Source organism: Aythya marila, assembly GCF_965140915.1.
Source record: "Aythya marila genome assembly, chromosome: Z".
Taxonomy (NCBI): Eukaryota; Metazoa; Chordata; class Aves; order Anseriformes; family Anatidae; genus Aythya; species Aythya marila.
Genome location: NC_139080.1, coordinates 22,253,043 through 22,280,713, shown reverse-complemented (window position 1 = coordinate 22,280,713; position 27,671 = coordinate 22,253,043). Strand labels below are relative to the sequence as shown.

The 27,671-nt window shown below is 35.7% G+C and overlaps 1 protein-coding gene across 1 annotated transcript in view; it reads right to left on the bottom strand.

Moving 5' to 3' along the window:
- Positions 1-27,671, bottom strand: part of RGS7BP (regulator of G protein signaling 7 binding protein) — a 44,844-nt gene continuing 17,173 nt past the window's right edge. The window contains exons 3-6 of the mRNA XM_082784138.1: positions 17,026-17,156; positions 5,409-5,553; positions 3,898-3,968; positions 1-1,051 (exon numbers count right to left, since the gene is read on the bottom strand). Coding sequence (XP_082640264.1) covers positions 960-1,051; positions 3,898-3,968; positions 5,409-5,553; positions 17,026-17,156 — 439 coding nt within the window. The 3' untranslated portion in view covers positions 1-959. The remainder of the gene's footprint in view (positions 1,052-3,897; positions 3,969-5,408; positions 5,554-17,025; positions 17,157-27,671) is intronic.

Here is a 27,671-nt window from a genome sequence, read left to right as displayed (position 1 = left end):
TAATTTAAATAAAAAACTTTATTAACAATGTAAAACGTTTAATATCTTACAATCTGAGATAATTCTGGCATGCCCTATAAGAGTTTATACTTAGTGATATGCAGACACCATGCTTTAAATTCTATTGGAAACAAAATGGGTTGCTGTTGTGTTTTACATTGTTTATTTTACTACATCTTCATTTAATAAGTTATTTATTTATTTATTTTCCCCAAAGCCTGTAGAGATACTATTGACTTAAAAGGAAATCTGTTACTTCTATGCATTGTACAGTATGTAGATATTATGATTTTTCTGTATTTACAAGTTCTAAATACTTTTATATATGCTTCGTGTATCATAAATTAAGATATTTTTCTATGAAGCTTTTAAATTGAGATATAGTGGAAGACTAATTATGAATGAGAGCACAAAAAGCGACTGGAGATTTGTGCAAATTCTGTTATAATATTGTTTAAATATTTTAGAAGTTTAATACTTTTGCTGTTAAATAGTTTTCTATGCTTAAAGACTGTTAGAATATGATCAAGTATTTCAATATGATACTAATAAGAATACTGTACTATGCACAAACTTTTTGCTGTAGTTCAAACAATAGAAAACTTAAAAATGACCTATTAACCATAATTCATGTTTTTTTTTTTCTCTTTTTTTTTTTTCTTCTTTTTTCTCTCAGTGGTTGAAAGTAAGCATGCAAAACATACTTTAAAAAATTTTAAAAACATTCTTAATTATGCTAGATCTATTCCACAACTGATTCTTGACCACCATAACTTTAAACTATTAAAACCCTTATTTTGAAAAGGGGGATGGAACAACAGAGAAAAAGGAATAGGCCAGCATAGAAAATATATTTTATAATCAAGAGTAGTAATGTTCTTCTTTTCAGTGATGAAAGAACATTATGACAGTGGTTTAATCGAAGTTATGATTTTCTTCATGTTTCTGTATTTAATCTTCTAACTTGAGACAAGACAACACAGTCCAAAGAATCTTCGCTTCCGTCTTCTTACTAATGGGTAAGGAGTCAAGTTTAGGAGGCTGCTATCATCTGTGATGAAAAAAAAAACACAACACAATTTAATATAAACATGCACACTCACAAAACAGGTTATATCTTTTATGTGTCTTAAGAGCACCTACAAGACCAAGGACTAGATCCTGTTGTTCTAGGCATAGAGAAAATAATATGCTGAACTTTTTACAGGAGTCTTAAAATGCTATCAGGATTTCCTTGATAATGCAACAGAAGTTTTGGCAAGACGAATACCAGTTCAATGACACAACCTTAAGGAAATGACGCCTCCTTTTAAATTAATTCAAAATGCTTATACTTACCTGAATGCATGCACTGTCAATCTTGAAAAACCTTTAGAATTTACTTTTAATTTTGATTGTCTTTATGTAGTGTTTCAGACCAAGAACTATGGCTAATAAGCATATTGTGCTCAGGAATGAATACAAGAATGTTCCTATTCTTACCACATGAGGTAGTTTTGGTTGTAGGCTCTAGACACCACTGTAAAACAAATGCTTAAGAATGTAAGTAAGACGTCATTTAATATTATGGCTCCTAAGTTTACAAATCACATCAACTTCTTAGCATAGTAACATCCCTGCTTTCACTTAAGATGATTCCATACAAAAAACAGGTCTGCAAGCAGTCATCAACATTATGTAAAGCTTTAATGGGCTTGCAACCTTAACCCTTTTGGCTGTTGTTGAAGTCAAAAGTGAAACATTCAATTAAATGAAAGCAAGATCAGGTCTTGTAAAGACCAACTCATTCAATAGCATTCAGTCGTCTCATAAACCATGCTTGTAATTCACATAAAAGCGAAAGTTACAGTACAGACCACATAAATTACCTATAGTGCTATTCATTTGCTCTATTTACATATACTTTAATGTAATTTTATCAAAGGTCTTAGAATATTAAAAAAATAGGTTCTGTATTAATAATGAGTATAACTGGCCATTTCTGAGGCATCAGTTCTGAGGTCAGCAGTAAACTACAATAATATTTGTGCCATGTGGGAGCAGAAAACAAAACAAAACAAACAAACAAAAACAAACAAACAATAAAAACAAAACAAAACAAAACAAAACAAAACCAAAAACAAAAACAAAAACAAAAACATGTTTACTGGATCATGAGGCATGTCTCAGAACTTTCAAACTCTAACATGTTTCCCAGCCTGCCACATATGTGATCAGTGATTTTTGTGCCAGTGTTGAAGGCTAGTATAGACACAAGACTGCAGAGAATTAAGTATGCCTTTGTCTTTGTTCTGAATTCACGTTTCTATATGCTTTATACCCCAAAATGTGTCTTTTCATTCTTTCTTCTACCGTGCTCCTTTCTTCTAGGCTAGGCACAGACTTTATGACTATTTCCCAGTCTTTACAATAGCACATCAATATCATGCATTATAATCACAGAATAACAGAATTACAGAATGGCTTAGGTAGGAAAGAACCTTAAAGATCATTCCGTTCCAATCCCCCTGCCATGGACAGGGACACCTCACACTAGACCAGCCTGCTTAAAGCCCCATCCAACCTGGCCAAAAAAACTTTCATGGATGAGGCATCCACATCTTCCACAGCCTCACCATCCTCATAGCAAAGAATTTCTTCCTTATACCTAATCTAAACCTACACTCTTCTAGTTTAAAGCCCCTTGTCCTATCACTGCACTCCCTTTTACCTGCTCTAGGGAACCTACTTTGTCAGGGGGGTTGGACCCAATGATATCTTGAGGTCTCTTCCAACCCTTGCAGTACTGTGATTCTGACGAAGAGGCCCTCCCCAGCTTTCCTGCAGGCCCCCTTTAGGTACTTGGAAGGATGCTGTAAGGTCTCCCTGGAGTCTTTTGTTCTCCAGTCTGAAAAACCCAAGCTTCATAGGAGATGTACTCCACCCCTCTGATCATCTTTGTAGCACTCCTCTGGGCTTTCTAATGGGTCCATGTTGTTCTTCTGCTAAGCAATTCCCCTTCTCTTTTGTCAAGCTATCCCTGACATAAACTTGTACTTGTATGATGAAATCATCCATTCTACCTTTATCTTTTTACACATTATTATGAATGTTAGACTGCTTAGTTACTTGAGACAAGCTCTAGGACACCTTAGGTGTACTTCATCAGCTGCTAGACTACACAGCATTTAAGAAATACTCATTATGAAAAAGAAACGAAAAACAAACAAAAAAGGAAATCATTATCTTTTCATTGTTCTTCACATGAAGACAGTCCCTATAGGTACCAAATATTTGACTGTTATGCCACAAAATGGAGGCATGTTTGCTAAATACATGCATAAGATGGAAATCCTCCTGCTCCCAGTGTGCTATAGGACGCCTCATACCTGACTACTGGGAAAAGCAAGCTATCAGCAGTCTCCAGGCAAGTATCCCTTCTGTATAGGGTCAGTGTCTTATCACTGAGTCATGATACAGAAGCTCCAGACCTTGCAGAGGTAAACCCTATCACTCAGCATGATCCCTATCATGCTGAGTGATAGTCTGTGCAATTTATTCCTTCATTACATTTGAAAAAGAAAGCCTCCTGAGACAGGGAATCAGTTACCTCCATCTCACCAGGAGAAGTCTATTATTTTATCTACAGATAGCAGATACCTATAAACTTCCAGAATAATGTACTTTAAAGGGTTATGTTCTCAAGTAAAACTCAAGAGGACAAAGTTCACATATTAAATTCTGTCTCTACTGAATCAGTAGGGAAGGGATTACACCCAGATTTTTCTTTCTGTAACTTCTATTAAAAAAAAAAAAAAGAGCAAGAACAAAATAGATTTTTTTTTTTTCCAGGTCTAATGGAAGGTAAAACCTTTAATTATTTTAATTTGCCTTACATGAAGAAAATGTTAAACCTACCTTGATTTTTCAGTGGTAAAGGCATAGTTTCCCTGAGTTTGCTTAAAAGATTTTTCATTTCTCTCATATCTCTGTAGAAACAAAAGTTGGAAGAGATACAATAGAACAGCAGTTGAAGACTCTAAATGGTGAATTGCTCACAGTATAGCTTTGTATGCTGAAATAATGAGGCAATAAACTAAACTAAATAATACAGAAAGGTATTGGGCAAGCATATGGTTGAAATACATGTATCAGAAAGTGCATACCAAAATAAAAGGTAGTAGATTTAATATGGGTGTACTTCAAAGCCCGACTGATTTCAACTTGTAGCTTCCAGTCCAAATTTATGACCCATTTTGGCTCTCGAATATTCAATATTAAATGAATTGGTGGACACAATGTGATCCCATGTGGCAAAATGCACAATATGCCTTACAGTTAGCACAAACACTAATATTAACCGTATCAGAATTTTATAGCTTGTGCCACGAATGTGTTTCATTGTTTAAAAGGCAATTATCATACATATAGGCAATCTGTGTTACTAAAACTCCCTGGCCATTAAATGAAAATTTTAGAAACAGGGTTGTTTCACTCCTCTTAGGAGGCCTTTGGTGTGACATTTGCAGTAGAAGGAAAATATACTAACAAAATACCATCTCACAAAGCAAGTTACATAAAGATACATTTTGAGAGAGGCCAGACGTTGTAAAAAGGTTCCTGTTTTACAGATAGATAGCAGACCAGCAATTTTGTGTGCAGGCTCAAAATCTCTTAAGGCTTTCAGGATTTAAAAGTAATGTGGTCCTGCCTCATTCATCTACATATAACACGGTTTTTAGAAATGAAGCAGCATTTCTTTCTTACTTCTGTCTTTCTCATTGCTCAGTTATATTTACAAATTTACTCAATAGAACAGATATTTTATACAAGTAAACAGGGTAACCTTTACAATCTCAGCAGCTGCTTAAAATACAAAACCATCAAAAAGATATTTTTACAAAGAAATGTTAGTGATCAGGATTACTCCTTAGTAAAGGGTCTCAGTTTTGTTTTCCAACTGCAGCTAAGAGGGTAACAGAAGTCCACTTGTGGATGGTTTCTCCTTCCCCTCCTAAGGCTTCCACATTCATAACGCTACGCAGAAGCAACTATGTGGACTACATGTACATTCTGTTCTTTTGATGAATAAAGAACTGCAGGCCAGCAGATTTTAGATACAAAATCTGAAGCCACTTAAGATGAGATGGAAGCTCTCCCTTTTAGAGATCCTGCTCCATGAGCACCATAGTTTCCCGCCCTTTCTTTTAGACAATTACCCTCCGTTAATTAGCCAAATTAAAAATGTCACTTCTGTCTGCCTTTCTTTTTGGATCTGCTCTCAGATATGTTACATATAACAAAAATATTAACAGCTATTTAATTTACTAACATCTTTTATGGTAGCAACAATGGCTGCCTAATTGGGAAAGACTAAATAAACCCTAGACAGAAATTTGTTTTACTTAAGAATAAAATGCTACACATACCTTTCAGTGTTTTCAATATCTGTGGAAACCTGCCATAAATGTTGAATATCTGTTGGTGATGATGATGTGTCTTCCAAGATAGGTACTTCAGAGCTCTCTTCCACTTTAGTATCCATGATCTTGGGTGGGGCACAAGGATCTTTTCCTTTAAAATATTAAAATATATGTAATGTTGTTATTAATAAATTAAAATGTACACTCAGATTATATCATTGATGTTTTGGTTTTGATCTTACACAGCATAAATGAGAGAGATTTGTGAATCCAGATTCTGAGTAAGAAACACTCAGAGACAGAGCAGGCCACACCAATCTGTTAATCATGTTGCTGCTGTATTTTACTCCTGCCAAACTGCACAATAATAAATATTATGCTGGCATGTGTGGTGCTTCAAATTTTACTTAATAAGTATCACAAAGATTTTAAGTTAAATTCCAGCAGCTGTAACATAAAATAAGGACCACAGGACAAAACAGAACAAAATAAATAGAGAACTAGAGCATACATTTTAAAAGCAACTTCAAAAATTCTCACATTAAAGAACACTGTAATCCATGTCTCTTAGTATTACTGCAGTACTAAGGGAAAGCAAAAGACAAAAATGTGCGGTTTCATACTTGATGATGTTAATAACTATACATAGCTGCTGCTATTCACAGTCCAATATGCCGTATGTTCTGAATTTCCATGCTTATACTTGCCTAATTCATGCTTACTATATGAAAATAAAATGTAGTTGGAACTGAGTGGGGGCTTCATGACAGATCTGCCAGGGCATTTGTCAGAGACAGAACGGAATATAGGATGTGGACTATGCAAGAGCATGCAAGAGAGTTAGGTATTGTGGGAATTTGTTGGTATTTTTGCAAACCTCTCATGGACAGCCAGTGTGGAACCCACCCACTGTATCATCAACTACAGACTTGTACAACTATACAACTATAGGATTGGACAAATTCTACTTGCAAGCATCATTTAAATAACAAATTTCAAATTGGAGTTCATTCCAAACACATTACTGAGAAATTAAAGTTTTTCCTCTCTTAGTTATCTCACAAAATGATGTAATCAATTTCAGAAAGAAACAAATGAAATGTTCTTACGCTAGAAAAAAAATAATCAAAGTTTAAAACAATGGTACTGAGAAGTTGAATAGTAAATGTTTTTTCATCTAGCAATGTTTGCAACTTGGAACATTTTCACATATGGACAAACCCAAATAACTGCTTTTAAGGTTTGACAAAGAACAGTAACAAGAATGAGAACATGAGAACATAGTAGTGGTTCTTAAGTGTTTTTTATTTTTTTTTTTTTGGCCATTAGAGACTAAGATTACAGACCATTCCATATTAATTCTCCACATCGCAAATAAGAATTCTTGTAAACCCTTTATAAAAAAAACAGAAATTCCTGGACCTTAAAAATCTCTCTTTGGGAAGGTTATCTAAACTGTTGTATTCTGGTAAATTATTCCTTCATTGAAAAAAGAAATAATTCTCAGCTATTTGTCTGAATGGCAAAATAGATATTACTTATAACATGGAAAATATTTTGTTAATGTTTTCATTATCCTTTAAAATCAGTAGGAGACACTTCTCCCTGCTTCTTCCTCTCACCTCCAAAAAAGTCATCTAACTGTGATTCCTAGAGATGGCATAATGTATTTCTCATATATATAAAAAAATATGTCCTGTGTCCGTCCCTTCTCTGCTGCTTTCTGTGGCATCCACTGCTAGCTAGCTTCCTCTGTTTCAGATCATCTGTGAGACACTTCAACCCATCAAATGGTAGAAGATTACCCCAACAAATGGAAAAATAAGCAGTGAACAGTTTTCTGATGTTGTACTGATTTAAATCAGGTCAGTAAAGAACCCAGCATGTTCCAGGCATGTGACAGAAGGAGGTTGGTCATGTGGCTAGAAGCAGCAAAAGGCAGGAAGAAGTGAAGGCAAGGTAAGGGGGGAGATAGAAACCAAGGGATCAAAGCCTTTCTGGTGGCAACAAACTGACTCAACTAGTTGTGGAACAGCAGCCTAAGTCTACTTGTTAGATTATACATTTTACTGTGCATCGCTTTGTAAATGTATGTCCTGGTTTCAGCTGAGATAGAGATAATTTTCTTCGTGGCAGATGGTATGGTGCCATGTTTTGAATTTTTGATGAAAACAGTGTTGATAACACTCCAATGTTTTAGCTGTTGTAGAGCTGTGCTTGCACAGAGCCCAGGACATTTCAGCTCCTCATGCTGCCCTTTGACTGAGGAGGGTGGGGGTGCACCAGGAGTTGGGACGGGACACAGCCAGGACAGCTGGCCCAGGATGGCCAGAGGGATGTCCCATACAACCACATAGTGTCATGCTGAACAATCCCTATTACAGGACATATATATATATATTTTTTATATATGAGAAATAGGGTGTGGATGGGGGCAATGCTCAGGGACTGGCTGGGCATTAGTCAGCATGTGGTGAGCAATTGCATTGTGCTTCATATTTTGTATGTATGTATGTATGCATTATTACTATTATCATCATCATCATCATCATCATCATCCCTTCCTTTTCTGTCTTATTAAACTGCTTTCATATCAGCTCATGAATTCTACCTTTGATCTGTTCTCTCCTCCACCACACTGTAGGGGAGTGAGCAAACGGCTGTGTGGTGGCTAGATGCCCTCTGGGTTAAACCACAACAATGTAACTTTCAGATCATTTTTAGTTGTTAACTGCAGATTATGCTGTTACATTAGGGTAGTTCATATTGTGCAATCTGAATTGTTCATTTGTGTAAGCTCCACTATTCATTACTTTTCTCAGTACAAGGAGCCTGTAACACAAAATACTCTTACAAATAATTCACCACTTCTCTGTAAAAGGGGGCTACTCCACAGAAACTATCTACTTTATCACAAGGTGTTATTACTGCAACTGATATTAGTTAATTCTGCTATTATTTTGAAGGGTTGTGTTGGAACTCTGACCCAAACTTTGGTGACATGCTGTCAAGAACAACCTTGTCTTTAGATGCATTGATCAGGGACTTTAAAGGTGTTTTAATCGAAACAATACTGCCCCCAGATGAAAAAACAGTAAAGACTCTTTTTTTCCTAACTCAAGAACAGACTTACTGAGACTAATGTTCTTTTTGTTAGCATAAAGGAAGGCTCTTGCAGATTTAGCAGAATGAACAGCACAGATTTCCTTTCAATTGAAAAGAGCTCTTTACCAGTAATTCCGTTGTATTGTGAGCAATTCATGAAGCTTTCCTTGAATTTCAGAGCATCTGCTCAATCACTTGAAAACAGTTAAAGAGTCAGCTAATAATAAAGGCTTTGCCTGAATAATGTATATGACTCAAGCTTAACATTTGTACTACATGGTACACACTGTAGGGAAACAAAAGCTCTTTAATCTTCTCACACTTCTACTGTGGGTAAAGATGTCCTTTGTATTACATGTATATTACCAATTCTTAAAAAGAGATATGAAACCTAAGTTTTACTTTCTATTTACTCAGTGGAAAGACTTTCATTAATTTCAGTGGGAGTTTGATCATGCATATAGTGTTTTCAGAGGTGTCGACACACAGTAGCTGTTTGTGCCAGTTGACTAGACAGAGGCTCTTTTTACTGTTAGTGATATTTTAACACAAAACTCAATGTATTCTTTGTCTCCTAGCCTCTAATTCAGCATATCTTTTTATTTAAGAAGAGGAGATTCACCTTTGGCATGAAATTAAATTAAATGAATTGAATAATGCTGAAGCTCCAACTTGAATGAGGATAAATAAGATAGAAAATGATCCTTCCAGTAAGGGTACATGCGCCACCTGTGACCACTGTGCTTTATGTCCCTCACCTGTTGTGCTCCTTACCACTTCCACGGTGACCTCTGTATTTGATTCTGTCATGCTACCCTATGTGCCTTCCACTTATCACCACCTGTGTCCCAGAGAAACTTGCATAATGCATACTTATATATATATGATAGATCCCTCAAAGCTAGTTAGATTTCACTGCAGATGAATCAGAAAGATCTCTGAAAGAAATCAAAGAGAACACATCTGAAAAAGAAGGCAGCATTTTAAGAAGGCAGACTTCTTATTTGGCAATTAAGAATAAAACCACTATATCACTCATAAAATAAATGAAAAAGAGAACATAAAATGGTGAATAGGAAAGACTCACATAGAAAGTAAAAAGGAAATGTGTTGCTGCAAATACAGCTACGAGCTTGATGTATTTCAATCTTGACCTACTCTTGGAACTGCAGAACTCAAGAGATTGGCTCATTGTAAATATTAATATCAAGAACAGAAAGTCTGTGGAGGAAAATATGTTTTGTTCCTCCTTCCACATCTACTTTTCATTTATTTATTTATTGATTGATTGATTGATTGATTGATTGATTGATTTTTCTGCTCATTTTGGCCTCTTCACAGTGTCCACATGGTGATTCTCTGGGCTCTAAGTGCTTGTTTGTCCACACTTGTACTTCTCTTTTCTCACATCTGATCCCTAAGTCTGACCTATCTGTCAGTCTTCAAACAGAATGCTGAGATTGTTGAGCAATCCTTCCTTTTTCTAAATGGCATGTAATTTAAACAAAGCCAAATAAAACAAAAATCCTTTCACTAAACTGAGAGTTTCTTTTTGTAATCTGTAATATAATCTATCACATACTTTTAGGTGTTATTTTAAGGAAATGTATGCTTCTATTACAAAATGCATGCTGGAAAGACACCAGTTATCCTACGAATTTCTGGTATGGTACGTAATACACGGTTATATGTGATTTATTATCATTCTGATGTACCAACAGTGGAAGAAATAAAGAGTCCAAATTTACATCACAAAAGTGTAGTATATTCTGTCCATAGCATGTAACCATAATTTTCCCATTGTGTTCAATTCCTCCCTGTCTTATCTAAATATTTATAGAATTTCTTCAGGTAGCTACCACTCAGGCATCCTAGTGTTGATATCCTTCTGCCGTCAGTTGCCCTTGATTATACAACTCAGAGCGGCTCACACATCTCAGTTGCAGCAATAGGAGTGTTTCTTTTTCTTAAGGGCTTCCAAAAAGACTTGTGGTAAGAATGAATAATATGTAAGTTACAAGCACTAACATATTTTGAGAAATACATTATTCTGAGAAATCATTCATGTATAAACATCTTTGGAAAAAGACAAGATATGACTTTGAGACCATGTCATACAAGGGTGTATCCTATCTGACAGCAGGAATTATCTCTCCATGGTTGTACATTAGTGTTTCAACAAGCTACAAACATTATACTAGGTTAACCTGATTCTGAACCATAAGAATAAAATATCTGTACAACCAGATGATATCGTGGTTGCAGCTAGGACAGAGTTAATTTTCTTTGTAGAGGTTCACACCATGCTGTGTTTTGGATTTTTGATGAATTCAGTGGTGATAACACACTGATGTTTTATTTTTTGCAGAGCACTGCTTACACAAAGTCCAGGATGTTTCAATACCTTGTGCTGCCCTGCCAGCGAGGGGGCTAGGGGTGCACCAGGAGCTGGGAGGGGACACAGCCAGGACAGCTGACCCAGGGTGGCCAAAGGGATGTCCCATACAATGTGGTGTCATTCTCAGTAGTAACAGCCAGGGTAAAGAAAGAGAAAGGGGGACACATTTGGAGGGATGGTGTTTGTCTTCCCAAGAAACTGTTACCCTGAGCTTTGTTTTCCTGGGAGTGTCTGAACACCTGCAGGCCCATGGGAAGTAATGAAGGAATTTGTTGTTTTGTTTTGCTTGTGCACATGTTTTTTGCTTTACTTAGTAAGACGTCTCTGTGTCAATCCATGAATTCTTGCACTTTCACCTTTCTGATTCTGTCCTTCATTCCACTAGCTAGGGCTAAACTACAACACATGAGCAGTGAATTTTTTAGTACAATCTCGGTATAAATGGCTACCATTTTCAAACATCACACTTCTTTGACATGGTACCTTTAATTATTTTATAGCATATTTTGAACTCTGAAAAACATCCTAAGTTCATTTTAACCTTCAAAATTTTTGTCCCATCATGCCTTTAATTTGTTGTATAAGCATAGTCCCATAAACAGAAAAATTAGGACCTTGATCCAATACTGCATAACTAGGTAGCAGCATGCTTTCAATCTGCAGTTTTGAATTTCTTAGAACATTTTCTAATATATGTAATTACATACCCAAACAAGCCAATTATATCCATAGATGATCCAAATAAATTACATAGCCAAACAAGCCAATTATATTTGTAAATGATCCTAAGAAGTTAATGGTTTCTAGGTAAACATGTACTGGCATTAAGCTTTAGTAACATATACTTCTACAGTGACATACTCTAATGATTCAGTGATTATAGTAATATTTTACAGTTCCTTACAATGAAAGGAATGTATTATTATTGTGTATATCTATGAATAAGCAAAGATCTTTTATCTGTTATTTTTACACATTCAGATGCAATGAATTCCTTTATGAGGTATCAATCCAAACCTTTAAGCCTAAAATATTTGTGACTAAATACACCAACACACTTAAAACTGTGAGGTAATTCTGGGTTTTCTTAGTGTAGGATCTTGAGAATCTCACTATTAGTTGAGAAAAAGGATCATCATATCCAGCAGCCTCCATACACAGAAAATATGTCAACCATTTCCTCTGATATCGAAGAACTAAGATAGGTTTTGTTTGAAAAACCAACAAAGTAGTCAATGTTGGCAACATGCAATGTCAACAAAAGAGACATGCAGCACGTAAAGAAATTGGAGCCAAATTTTGTAAACATTTCAGAAAGGTACCGAAACTAATTTAGAATATCTTGCTTTCCATGAAACTATAATTCATGATTTTAAAAGTATTACCAGGTTTAAGACCTGTGTTTGACACTGCTTCCTAAGGCTCAAAGCTATACAATTCAGAAGGTATAGTTGGACAAATTAAAGCAAAACCAGGGCTAGAATAGAAGCTCCAGGCCCCAGGTAAGAGAACTCATCTATTGCTTGACAAAGTCTGAGAAAGATGATTCTATCCAGAGAAGTCCTGCCAGAGTGTGATAATAATGCAGAAAAAAATTAGAAGAAATGTGAGAAGTTTCAGATTTCCTTGAAAAGATGGAACACGAGCTGTCATCTGCCATGTTTGTCATCGTCACCAGTAAATGTTTGCCATAGTCATCCTGTTCTGACAAAAAAGGACAGCAAGATCCTTAAAGCCATGGTGTTAGGGACTGCAGGAAGACACAACGCTGCACTGAAAACTGAACTTATATACCTTCCTCTGAACCAGAGTTTTCATGAGTTGCTATCTGAGTTGCTTAAGCCCAGGTCCTCAAAATAGTTATTGACAAAATACTTTTAAGCACCTGCTTGCTGAACCCAAAGACTCCTTGTTTGCAGCTGCAACTGAAGCTACTGAGAAATTACTCTAAACATATACACAACACCACAAAAAGTATGCTGCAGTCTCAAATTCTAAATTAGCACCCTTCAGTTTAAACCCTCTTTGTTCCTCAGTTACAATGGGAAAAATTGCTACTACCTCACTATTCAAGGTACTGAAGACACTCACATCAGGGTATAAGTTACCAAGAAAGGTCAGAAGAACAGAATGCCTTTAGAACAGAATTATGTGCAATAAATATAATATATGGCACTGAACAATTAGGATGCAAGACAGATGAATGCCCATATAAATATTGGTGTAATATTAACAGGTGTATTAGTTAGCTAGGACCTCTAGGACTGTGAAAAGTAGGAATAATAAAGTGCATGAACAGATAAACAAAGACATAATACATACACATAATACATACAAAAAGATTGAATTAAGGGTACTAGTGCACGTTTCATTTTGCCATTTGCAAACCTTCTGAATATTGAACTCTGCAATCAAAATGTATTTTCAACACTGCACTTTTGTGGTGTATGTATCTTAGAACCAAATTTATCAGAGACCACTTACCTCAGTTTACTTACTGCATAACACAGCTGGAAATATTTATGGCTTTCGGCCTCACTGTGACTCTTACATCTCAAAAAAAATAAATAATAACAGACTGTCTGACTTTTCTAGCAGAGGTTGTATGACAGTAGTAAGTTAATCTGAAGTACTGTAAATATGCAAGAAATTTCTGTACAGGAAGCTTGATATATAATATGCAGTACATGTAGGAATGCTTGTTCAGTAGAACAGAAAGATAAGGGGAGATGAGAAGATCAGTGCTGAGACAGAGAATGAAAATACCCAGAGCTCAGCCCTTTGAACTGCAGCTTGGTGTTTCATAAAAGAGCATCTGTTTCCCAGTAGGGATCATTGGCTGTGTTCCTCTTGGGAAAAGGGCATCAGATTACTGCTTTAGCTTTATCTGTTCTATAGTTTATTTGATAATGTCTGGTCAAGGTACCAGGTCAGGATACCGGTTCCCATATTATTATTTATTAACTTCAGGTTGGTGAGAACAGTCTGTATGTTATTCTTCTTTAATCTCTGGTGGCTCCAAAATAAGAATATAAACTGGTGAAAGCTTATACGAGATTTAAAAACCTGTACTGTGTTTGGCTGGGATGGAGTTAACTTTCCCTGCATCAGCCCATACAGTGGTGTGCTCTATACTTGTAGCTAAAACAGCCTTGGTATCACACCAATGTTTTGTCTACTGCTGAGCAATACTGGCACAGCACCATGGCTCCCTCCAAACCCCTCAGAGCCAGCAGACCAGGAGTGGGCAAGAGGTGAGGAGGAGACACAGCCAGAGCAGCTGACGTAAATCAGCCAATGGGATATTCCATACCATGTGGTGTCACACTCAGCACTAAAAGGTGGGGAAGGGGAAGGAGATGGGTGGCTCTTGTTATGAAAATCTCTGTCCACCAAAACAGCTGCTACTCATACTGAGGCCCTGCTTCCCAGGGTGTGGCTGAGCGTTGATCATTGATGGGAAGTAGAGATTTTTTTTTTTCTCCTCTCTCTGTGCCTCTGCATAGCCTGTGCTTGTTTTTTCCCTCTTTTATTTTCCTTTACTTAAAATATCCTTATCTCAACCTGTTGGCCTTTTAATTGTGGTGGAGTTTAGCTGCCCAACAAACCACTTATCCAACAGTTTAGAGAAAAAAATATAGACAAATGGAAAAAAAATACCTTCAAAATAAGCTTCAAGATATGGCAAGAAATCAGATGCAGACATGAATTTATCAAAGTTAATGTATTTTGGAAATATTCAGTGTCTAAGGGTAGTCCTCTTCATGGGCAAGAGAAACAATTTATTTTGTTTAGCATGATTTGTCAGATGGTGAAAAACTGGTGAAAAACTGAACAGACAAAAAAGTAAAAGCTATCTACTAGCAATATGACAATATATTTTACAGTGGTGAAATTGTCTCTTTAATTTCTAGAGATAAATTTACGCATATTGCCTACACTGCAGTACCATTCTCCAGAAGTAAAGAAATTAAAGAAATGGTTTATTCTGTTCTCTTGGAAATAATATGTTTTGGTACACGTAGAATCACAGAACAAAATTGTCTGCAAGGCTATCTGGCCTTACTCCCTGCTGAAACCAGTGCCAACTTCTGTCACGTTGCAAGGCCTCAAACGGGTCTTGTCCCTCTCAGTTATGAGTATCTCCAAGAATAGAGATTTCACAGCCTCTTTGGGAGGCTGTTTCAATGTTTGACCACCACCACAGTGCAAAAGTAATCAACATGTAACTGGAATTTCCTTTGTTGCATGATGCCTTTTCAAGACTTATAGGCATTGTAAATATCCAGGTATTTCATATATTAAAACAGCATTGTATTAGCTATGTTCCACAATTCAATGTATTAAAATCCTTGTAATAATACAATTTTGGCCTATTCACATTTTTCTCTATGAATGTCACAGAAATTTTGAGCCAAGTTACTGTTGTTATCTCTACGTTGATGCAAGATAAAAATAATTTTCTTTAGCCATGGCAGAATAGCTACCATGACTTTCTGTATGGTGAGATGAGGAACCAATGCGTATTGCATATAGCAAAAGTACTGACAGATAGGAAATGAGTTGGCTCATACCGTGATGCTGTAATTCTTCTTATCCAACTTTAGACATGTAATATAAGTTTAGTTTAGGTTAATCATGTAGATACCATCCAGATATAAAGGGGACACAGACTCATCTGGGTTACTTGGGTCACTCCAGGCAACAGAATTTCTGTAGTTACATAAAGTACTTTGACAACTGTAACCAATGCTAGGAAACATTATAGTACATTCTGTCTTAAAAAAAAAAAAAAGAAAAAAAAAAAAAAAAAGAAAAAAAAGATTCATTTTAGCAGCTGGTAGATGATAGCTCTGTTAATTCTGCCACTTTAAATTTTATAAATCTCTTTTTGACTTGAGAAAATCACTAAGAAGTTCTATTCTGCAGTTATAAACCTCTAATACTTATTTTCATAATAAAAAGTACCAGTGGCATTAGCTGTACCCTACAGCTAGACATAGAAAAAGCATTACAGATGTTTTTCAGCATGACAGGAAATGCATGAGGTTTACTACAAAACAAGAACTTTGTCTGAGATATTACCTGGGAAAAAAAGTAGTTACTGTTATCACAGATATAGTTCCAATCAGTGTATCCCATTAGCAAATCTTAAGTTACCTGCATTTCTACATTTCAGCCAACAGATGGCTAATGAAACATGAAATTACTAGAGAGGCACGTTTTCACTTAATGAAGGCTATCTCCTTTGTGTACAAACATACCCCACTGGGCAGGTTCCAGTTCTAAATCTAGTATCTATTTTTATAAAGGTGGACAGCTTTTTAATCATAAAATGCTCTTAATATTTATCCATGTTTTTCTATAAGATGGCATTGCTGGATATAGTAATGGATTGGTTTAATGCTAACACCGTCATACTGCTCAACCAAACACTTGCCATTAAATATTTTACCCAAGAAATATCTCAACATGGTAATTATGCAGTAATCAGCTTCTGTTGATTTAGCTGTTTCTTTACTAGACTATTTTTTTTTTTCCATACCAATACAGTTATCATTGTGATCAGAATTGTTCTGCTTATTTTAGGGAGTTCTTCAAGTAATACTATTTATTCCTTTAGTTCATCAGCAGTTTCTTACAGGTGGGCTAACCATTAGAAAAGGCAAAACATACACCACTGAGAATCAGGATTTCTTTGACAGAACTGTGGCAGGTTCAGCCCAAAAGGACAGTGTGGCTAAAGCAGCTGACACACTGACATAACGTTGCTGGAAACACAGCACCAGAATCAGCTCTGTCAGATATCACCTTACACAATTCCTAGGAAGCCCACGTGGGAGATGACATTTTAGTCATCCAAAATACTAAAACAAAATCAGACTTCAAAACTACAGAGACATTAGTGACATATGCCTGACACAACACGCCTGACACTACATGTTTCTGTAAGAATTATGATAATGAAATGGAAATACAGCTTTCTTCAGTAACTAAAAAGACTCAGTGCTATAGTTCCTTTTACACTTTGGTGCTTTGTCTTTCATGAACACCCAAGCATTCCCCCAAAGACTGTTCTTTTGTTTAAATCAACATCTGTATATTTGTGCAATTCAATACCTTTCCGATGAAACTGCAGTGATCCTAACAGACATATGGACTTAAGCATTTCTGTTGTGTACATTTCTAAGCAACACTGCAACTGGATGTATAGTCTACAGATTTCAGGATGAATTTCACCATCTTCCGGGCTGCAACAAAAAAGAAGAAAAGTAGTTAGGAGTGGGACTGGACGGACCTGACAGTCATCAAATCTGCTTCCTACTGTTGCAAGCAACTGCATAATAATCTACTTCATAAACTACTAAATATATTATGAAAAAGCTGTTTTTACTAAACTGTATTTAAAAATGATTTTTGAGCAACCTGATCTACTGGCATCCCTGTGAATGGGAGGTGAATTGAAACTAAAAGGGATCTTAAAGATCCCTTTCCAAATCAAGTCATTCTGTGATTCTGTGAATTCTTTAGCTCTATAAAGCTCTGGGCTTAAAACAGCTGAGCTTGGCTTGTTTTTGCTAAGATTACATGGTCCTTTTATTCCCCTGTGTAAAGGCATAAATAAGTGACTGAGCTCTCTCCATCTCTTTAGAAGCTTTAAAGAAACATTTTCTGGTAGATTGAAGGATTCATTTGCCATCCTGTTTCAGCTACCTTTGGTCCTGATGCAGCTGCATAAAGAGATTGCAGGGCCACTTTCACAGTCACAGTTCAGGTTACAAACGCTGGATGAGGCATAATTCACCCTTCTTTGGAAACACTCTAATTGGAAACTAATCAGTTGTAGTCTTTAGGTTCTATAGCTTCTGCCTGAATTTCCTTTTTTTCCCCAGTGTTTAAAATATTAATCATGTGATACAACACTGAGGAGAATGGAAGCTTAGAGATCTTTTTCAAAAAAACTATCTTTGCAGTGTGTCTCAGTAATAACAATTTTGAAAACAAAAATTGAAATCAGGAGTAATCCTACACGTCCAATTAGTTGCTTCAGACACTAAGAAAATAATTTACTCAGATTCAGCCACTTTTGTGGGCTGAGGATTCTGCATGGGCATAAACATACAACTTTTTATAACTCATCTGTTTCTGTGAGTACAAAAGAAGTGATCTACCTGAGAATTAGGTTTTCAGCACCCTTTCCAAAGGTGTTTTCAATAGGGAAGTAACTGGTAAGATCAAAGAGTCAGGATCTGGGCCTTTTCAGTTTCAGACCTTCTTGCTATTGATTTGCTATATAGTCCTGTTAAAAGGTAAAACAACCCCTCAGACTGGATTTTCTGACAATTCAGAAACTTGTTTTTCTAGTAAACCTGAACCTAATGGCATTTCTGAATACTACTACCAAGAAATGAAAAACATTTTCTCAGCACGTTTTCAGATTTCTAGCCCATGAATAATATAAACGAAGCTTTCACAATACAAAGATTGCTAGCATTCTTTACAGTGATTGAATTTCCTGTGGTTAAACTGATGCTTCAAAAGACCCTCCTGAATATGAAATAAAATTAGACTTGCAGATTTCCTCATGGAAACCAAAGCAACTTACCCAATAAATTATTTGCAGCAATGCTAGACTGGACTGCTATGCTCAAATGATTTCTTAATACCATTCTAGGCCAAAGACTTTAAGACACATAGCAGACAATACATTTTTGAACTAGTAAAATAGGTTCTTTCTGACCAAAATTTAGAGGTCATTACTTGCACCTCAATCCAGTCAAAATGTGAAGTCCAGCTCTTTTGCCAGAAATGCTTAGATACTGTGTTTTAAGGAAAATCCTATCAGTTTGTGCAGATACATGTTTACTGTAGTCCAGTTCAAATGAATATTGCATAATAAAACATGTTAATTCTTGTATTTGAGATTCACAATAATTTCTGACAAAGGAGACCATACGTTGCCTAGAAAGGATGTACCTTCTGCCATGTATTTTAGTGACACCAAGGAAGAAAATGCTCAGACATATTCTGAGGTAAGAAAATAGATGAGGCCACTGTAAAATAGGTCTTGTTATATTTCTGTGTACATGGCTCTGTGGGTAGAAGAAGGGAATAACGTCAAAGGAATATTTGACGCATGGACTTGCTATTATCTAGCTCCAATGAAGGAGAAACTGTGTGGCTTTCCAAGGTTCTCAATGGTTCCTGTCCCTCCAAGCAACATCAGAAATCAAATGGAACTACGAAAGTTTCACAGAACCTACTAGAACCTTCCTAAAAGGAAAGAACAACCAAGGAAGAACAATCAAGGAAGACTGCTGATGTTTGTACACACCAATGAAAACAGTTAAGAATCACAGTAGTGATAAGCTGCTCTAAGAACGCTTAAGCAAGCAAAAAAATGCAGCCAAAATAGAAAAAAAAAAAAGAGAAGGTTGTGAAAGACTGAGGATTGTAAAGAAAGCATGTTGGACTTAGTAAAAAGGGACAAAGGAAGACTGGTCCCACCTGCTTTGATCAATTACAAAGTAGAACTCATAAAAAAGGCAGGAGATGATAATTGTAAATTGCAGTTGTTGTGATCTGTGTTGCTTTGGAACCATACACATAATGATAAAGCTGCCCATCCCAGGAGATTTATTTTCTTCGGCTAGGCTATAATATGTGCTTTTCTTTTCAGACACATCTAATTTTCTACTTTTAAACTGAAGTCTGCCTTTGTTGAAAACTGTACAATACATGACATGGTATTTTCTGCAGCTTATTGTTACTACAGAACTGCTGTTAGGGCAGAACAAGAAGGGATTCCACCTTAAAGATACTTTTTCTGATGCTTGCTATAGTATTTCTTACTCTTCTCAGTGACTCCAGCCCTGAAAACATTTGATAGTTTTAAGTCCCTGATTAGTTTTCCTGAAATATTAAGTACCTGACAGACGTTATTATTATCATTATTATTATTAGGTTTATTCAGAGTCAAGTCCTTCATTGCTTATAAAAACATGTACTGAAAATGGATCCTTTTTCAAATCTCATATTGTTTTCAAAGGATATGAAAATATTTTCAGTGACTGCATAAGCAGTATTTTAAAAGAATAAAGAATGCTAATTCTCAAACTGATAATTATGTTTAGAAAACACAGCAATAAAACATACTAAAATGCACAAAAAATTACTCTGAGATAACAGAAATCCTAAAAACTGTACTTAACTTAAGACTCCTCAGACACTTTTAAGTTCTGTTATGTATTTTACAATATTTTGTAGTACTTTTTATCTTGCAGTAATCTACAGTATCTAGTACTGATTTAATAAGATTTAAATCTTAACCATCTCTGCAGTTTTGTTTGCTGTCTTTTTCATTTTAAGCAACACATCTCCTATAAGAATTGCACCTGTATGATCAGTGATCACTTAGCTGATTAGAATTGGACTTTTCTCTCTGCATAAAAAACCACAATATGTTTAACAGCATTTCTTTTCAAACTGGCAGATGGCAAAACAGTTTTTAATGTAATCCTATTTGTATTAACCAAAGAAGATAAAACACATATACCACAGATTTAAATGTAATTTGTTTTAGTATAAATCAGGAATAGTTCTTCTGAAGAAGGCTGTTATTTTTGAACCACACTAACATATTCGAGAATACTGTCTAGCCCTCCATTTTGCACGAAGTACTCCCAATAATTTCAGCATTTTCTGCAAGAGTTACTACAGGTTTGGATAAATCCTAGAGAAGAATAGGATTCTGATGTTTGAAGAGACAGTCCCAGGACTAAATCTAACCTTACAGAATTCATCTACCCACATACAGCATGAACAAGCAATTAGCCAAATACTGCAAAAGTAGAGCACACCATGTTTTCTTTCTCTGGACTAGTATTTTAAATTTCTGAACTTTGGGTTATATATACACCTGTTTTTATTTCTCTGATAACTAAATGTACAAACCATAAAATACACATTTAGATAATAAATGGCCTTTTGGAGGCTTTTGTCCTACATTTTGCTTACATAAGATGTTTTTATACATTTTAGTGTCACTTATATTCTTAGATGTGCATTGAATGTTCAGCACCATGAAATTACTGCATTAGACGGGTTTGATGGGGATACAACTTTTTTTTTTTTTTTTTTTTTTTCCATCATCTGGATTTATTGGAATGCAGTAATTTCCTTTGAGCTATTCTTACTTAGATAAGGTTTGCAAAAAGACTGTAGTCGTCACACTTGTCACATTCAACACACAGTTCCAAAATTCAGCTCTTAACAGTTACTGCTCTTTTCCTCTAATTCCTAAATCCTTGTGTCCCAATATGCACACGAGCATGTTCAAGAGCCTGACTGAGCTTCTCAAAAGTCTAGACTTTTCTTTCTAAGCAGGATTTCCTCTGTCCTGATGATGAACAGTTACACAACTATTAATGGACAAATGGGACATTTATTTGCACATTCCACATGCAGGGCATTGCCCCATAACTGTTCTTTGTGCACAGTGGAACCTGCACTAAATAAAGACACCACAGATGGCAACAATGACCTCCTTCTGCTCAGTAATGAGAGCACTTTCTCACAGGGAGACACAGATCTACAGATCTACTCAGCTAAATCTACCTATTTCTTCTGAAAACAGAAGAAATTCTTTAACCCTAAGACTACCACTATGGAAAATTTGTCATGAGACAATAATAATTCCCGTGTAGAAGATTTAGATAAAACTGGATTGTCATCCTATCTTTTTCTGTGTTGTTTCAAATGTTAGAAATCCTCAGATTTTTTAGGAATCACCATCATTAAGGGAGCTTTATTTATGATTTTGAAGGTATTTTTTCCTTTCCCATCTCACTGGGAAAAAGATTGAGGGTTTGCCCATAGTTATGAGAAAAGAGTAAGTTCCTCATACATGTACAGCTATTTATTTTCTGAGAAGCAAAAATGGTCCCCTTTTTGCACTTGCTGATAGAATTTTTAATCGTGCAAACTAAGAAACCAGCAATTATATACAAGAGGATTGGCACATAAGCCAATTTTAATTTATCAATGGCTTTCTTTTCACAGATGAGCTATAACAGTAATTGGGAAACACAGTAACACAGTAATAGGTATTTTAATTGACTTTTTTTTTTTTTTTTCTGTGTAAGTCTAATAGACTCTTGTTGTAAACTCAGGTTTGTGAATAGCACAAAATATGAACTAGAGGATATATCTTTGATATATACATTGTCTGACCCCCCCTTTTTTTAAATTAATTAATTATTATTTTTTTTTTCAGGAACATGGAACATCTGTAATTAGACTGTTGGCAAAATTCTTCTCTAATTTGCAAATTCAGAGTAACAGCAGTGATATCCAAGAAAAATATTCTTAATTATCCAGAGTTTATACAATGAGAATTATTTCCAGGCCACTACTCTCCCTAACAGTCTCAAACTGGTTAATCAGTCTTTAACAGCAATAATGACCACAAGCATTCCATTAATTAACGATTTTCTCCTATGCATGCATATAAGCCTCATTTTCATCTCTGAAAGCCACACATTTAAATGCTAATGCCTACAAAGATTTATTTTATAATCCTTGATGTAAATTCTCTGTTGTGAGCTTAAAATGTGTTTTCAAAGTATCAGCAAATTCACTTCTCTCAATAGATTTGTATGCTTATATGTCCTGTGTTAAGTCACCAGAAATGTTGAACAGGGGACTGGTACAGACATAACTTTCAGAATGCTAATTATAGATTAATTATGAAGTAACTATATTACCAAACTGTGTTTAGTTACATAGACAAGTTCATGGAGAACAAGTCCTATGAGAAGCGGATGAGGGAGCTGGGCTTGTTCAGCCTGGAGAAAAGGAGGCTCAGGGGCAACCTTATTGCTCTCTACAGGTACCTTAAAAGAGGCTGTAGTGAGGTGGGGGTTGGGTCTGTTCTCCCACATGCCTGGTGACAGGACGAGGGGGAATGGGCTAAAGTTGCACCAGGGGAGGTTTAGGTTGGATGTTAGGAAGAACTTCTTTACCAAAAGGGTTGTGAGGCACTGGAACAGGCTGCCCAGGGAAGTGGTGGAGTCACCATCCCTGGAGATCTTTAAAAGACATTTAGATGTAGAGCTTAGTGATATGGTTTAGTGGAGGACTTGTTAGTGTTAGGTCAGAGGTTGGACTCGATGATCTTGAGGTCTCTTCCAACCTAGAAATTCTGTGATTATGTGATTCATGTATTATTACCCCAAACACCAGCTACCTCAGCCAGTCTGGCTGATTTCTTGATGAAGACCACTTAGATATTGAAACAAAATCTCAAATAATATGATGTCATATAACTCCTGTGATAAATTGTGTTGTCAATGGAGCTGGTTAATACTGTGAAGTGCTGCTGGCCATACAAGAGTTACCACAGCACCAATCACCTGCCCATGAATCAATAACCAGTTCCTGGCATCTGAACACATCTGAGCACATCATCACTGTCATTTGAGCACAGCTGCTGCAAGGCTCTGAATAGGAATTGTGCTCACTGCCTGCATCCCTTATGGAACAGAAATTTGCTTCTCTTTATGCATTTAAGTAAGAAAAACAGGTATTGCTAACATTTGCAGGTTTTGAATACGAATGTGATGGCTTCTTGGCGCTACTTCCACTGAGAGAGGAGCGCTGCTGCCCTCAACTGGATGAATGCCATGGACGATCCACACAGGGAGAAACCAAAGAGACTTTGCTGGAATTCTACTGCCCAGGGAAAGCCTATTGACTTATCAGTGAAGCTGCAAGATGCACATGTTCCCACACCTGAGGAAGGGGAAACGGTGAGATAAATGTACGTGTGCTTAAGAAATGGTGAGATGCGTAAATGTACTTAAGGAAGCATTTTGCATGTAGGGTATTGTTTAGAGGCCCATACAAGCTGGTATATTGTTTAATAACTGTATCAAACTTCACTCTAGCGTGTTCTTCACAAAATAAATGTAGGCTCTGACTTTCAAATGGAACTAAGAGAATGGGCTCCTTCACCCTTAAAATATTATATCTATATATGTATATACAGTTTTCTTTTTAATAATAAAAACTCTGTTTGAAAGAAAACCTGTTAACTTACTACTACTAACAACTACATTTACCTTCACGAGATTTATAGGATTAATTATGTGACCTAAAAACACTTCATGATGTCCAAGAAAAACTGTCTCTAATTTCCTTATTTTTTCCCCCTCTCCTAAATTATGCTTATAGCTGTATATTAAATATTTTCTAATGTCCTGCCCTTCCTTTACTAAGAATTTATGTAGTTATCACTTCGATAAAATATCACAAGGGTGCCATAGAATAGAAATCCTTATCTGAAGATGTGAATGATACTCATTTGATGAGAAATTCAGATTACTATGTGAGCCACACTTCTGCAGTTTGAGAGCTCTGATATCTACAATTATTAAAAGTAGTTACAAACAGAAAATGCTGATTTGTTTGTTTATACACCAGTAGTTTATCAGGCTGTTAAAACTGCAATGATTTTTTTTTTTTTTTTTTTGTAAATACAACTGAAATAAATAAATCTATAGCATTATCATATTTTATATACTTCGTCCACTGGCAAAATTCATAATTTTATTTCTATAAAATTAGGATTTTTAAAATTTGATGAAGTTGTTCAATTGATTATGTTTACGAAGTACTGACAAGGTGATATTTATTTTGGGTTTTCCTAAGCTGATATTAAGTAAAACCAATAGAGGGAGCTCTTATACCATTTTTTCTACCCGGTATAAAAAGGGTGAGTGCATCACTTCGAATAATCATTTTAAGATACAAGAATACATGTTTAAAATGTCTGTCCATAACATAAAAAGGTAAAGAGTGAAAATGCATATTATTTTTCAGCTTCAAAGGAAATACATATATATTTTTTTCTCCCAAAAATGGTTGATATATGGTTTTATTGTACTGTCAAAATGTTGGTTAGAACTGGAAAACACTTTCAGATATTCCTGGATTGCCACTGGTGCCCAGCATTCATAGCCCACTTAAATCAGTGAAATTTAAGACTGTCAAAATTGAACAAATCTTCTGGTCTGAATCTGATTTTAACTTAAAAGCTTTAGTCAAGCATTTACAATAGAACAGTACTATCAACAACATTTAAAAATACATGTGGGTATATTGTATGTGGTTAAAAGAATGGGTAAGTTATATAAAGGGCTTGATATACTTTTTTGGTAAAAATATTGTGTTAAAAAATTACATCCTTTACTATAAGGCAGAGTATTATTTTAATGAACAGTACTAACAGCTGTTTATAGCTGTTTTTATCATGAGATAAAAACAAACAAACAAACAAACAAAAAACAAATATCTGCATATATAACAAAGAATGTGTATTTTAGAATGTGTGTTTAAAATAAAATAAGCTTCTGGCAAATTAAAAGTGAAAACTAATTAATTAAATTCTGCCTTAAACCCTTAGATGTACTTCCCATAAAAATATGGTATAGAAAATAACTTATGCACTTCACTGTCCACAAATATTACCGTGTAAAATGTCTTTTAATTTAGGTGCAGAGACACTGTCATTTAGAAATATATAGGAATTGCATAAAATGCCACAAACCAGCCTTGCAGATTATAGTTCTGCTAGAGTGAAAAATGTGACAAATACATTGTGAAGGTACATTCTTAATCTCCTTAGACACTGAGGGAAAGCAGCAAAAGTCCTCTCTGGCTATGGCTCAGGTGCAACAGCCTAATAAACCTGTCTCTGCTTTTGTATCTTAAACACATTATTTCTTTTACACTCCATCATTCATGTTTTTGAATGTAAGTAGAAAAGCCATCAAACTACAATATTTTATTCTGAACAGATCTTGAGAAAACATTCTTATTTGTGTTCCTCCCATCTGCTAGGGTTATTTTTTTGTTCTAAAATAAAAGTATGTCTTGCAAATTACTGCCATTTTCATTATCATAGTTTTTTTGTTTGTTGTTGTTCTACTAATACACTGAAATAATGTGATACAACTGCTGCACAACATCCCAGTCCATCAGAGGAAGAAAAGGGCAAGCTCTTTCTAGTAGACCTATAAATGGTTGCTGTGTTGTTTTCATTAAATAGTTGTTTTGAAGCAGTTACGCTCTTGAGTGCTCTCTCAGTAACAGGAGATATGTGACCAGATTTTGGTCACAGACCAATGTAAGTCTCCAGTTACTCTGATAAGGCTGAGAGAGTCATTCTGAGTGTATGACAATGCAAATAGAATAAAGACACAATGCATTAATTCATGTCATAGATACATTTCTAGCTCCCAAACTGACAGCAGTTTAGGTATTTCCAAGCTAGAACAGTTTAGCTAGAATGCTACTAGTGGGAAATATACTTTTTGGTTTTAATCCATTCAGGAAAATCTTGTTAACTTCCATAGATATGTTTTATAAACAAAGGGTGATATATGTCTGCAAATCATTGTCATTTTGATTTTTTTTGTCTCACTCTAATATAGTGTATATATATATGTATCTTTATTATATCTTTATTATATCTTATTATTATTTTTTATTATTATTTTATCTTATCATTATTATTTATTAGACTGTGTTATATATTTTATAAAGCATTAAATATTTTTATTTATCATATAGTATACATATATAATCATATAGTATACATATATACTGTACATATATATAAAAAATAGTATTTATTTTATTGAAGTCTTGTACCTTTTTTTTTCTTTCAAAGTTCTAAAATTGTTTTGGAAACTCACAATATGAGATAATAGCTGCAGACACAGTAATCTTGCCTTTAAAATTAATTTGTTAAATACTCATTAATATTGTGATTCTTCCACATCCCTGACTTTTTGTTATCAGGAGAGCAAGTAAATATCAAACTCTTTTAAGAGTTGTGCATATACTTTGCAGGTGCTGTTATCCAGTGTTTGCAGGTGCTATTCAGAAAATCTGTTTTGAAACTATCAGAATTACAGACTGAAATTTTCTAGATTTGTTAGATTTAGTGTAGATTTTCTCAGAAGTGAATTTATTGGCTGAATGCACAAGTGTGGACAAGAATTATCACAAGCCTACCCAAACTTTTCTACCTGAAAACAAACAGGTTCTGACCAGTTGACAGAACTTCTTGAATGTACATAGAACAGCACTATAAGAAATGTTATTCAAACCCACTCCGCAGTGCACTTAGGCAAGACTAGCTGGATGGAGGTTTCGGTAGCCACAGCAGGTTGGCATGTGCTAGAGGTGGCCTCTGTCCCCTATTAGACACAGACAGCTCTAGCCAGCTCCACAGAGGCCTCACTGCAGGATGTTGCCAACAGCCCAACAGTCAAATATCACTGAAAACTTACTTGAAATGGAGATGAAGACACCGCAGAAGGAGAGGAGGGAAGAAAAAGCATGAGAAACAAGAGAGGGAGCATCAAGGTCAGAGAAAGTAGTAGTAGGAAGTTCTCTGTGGCAGAACAGATATTCCTGGCAGCCTGTGGAGAGGGTCACACCAGGGCAGATATTCCCTGCAGCCCACAAAGGACTCCATGCCATAGCAGATGGATATTTCTGAGGGAACTGCCACCGGTGGAGAGCCCATGCTGGCGCAGAATTTTCTAACAGGACTGAAGCCTGTGGAGGAGCCCAGGCTGCAGCAAAGGAAAAGAGGTAAGGAACACCACAAAAGTGGAAAGAGCACCACAAAAGGACTCATCATAATCCCTCAGCCCTCATCCTCCGTTATGTGCTGCTCAAGGGGTGGGTAGAGG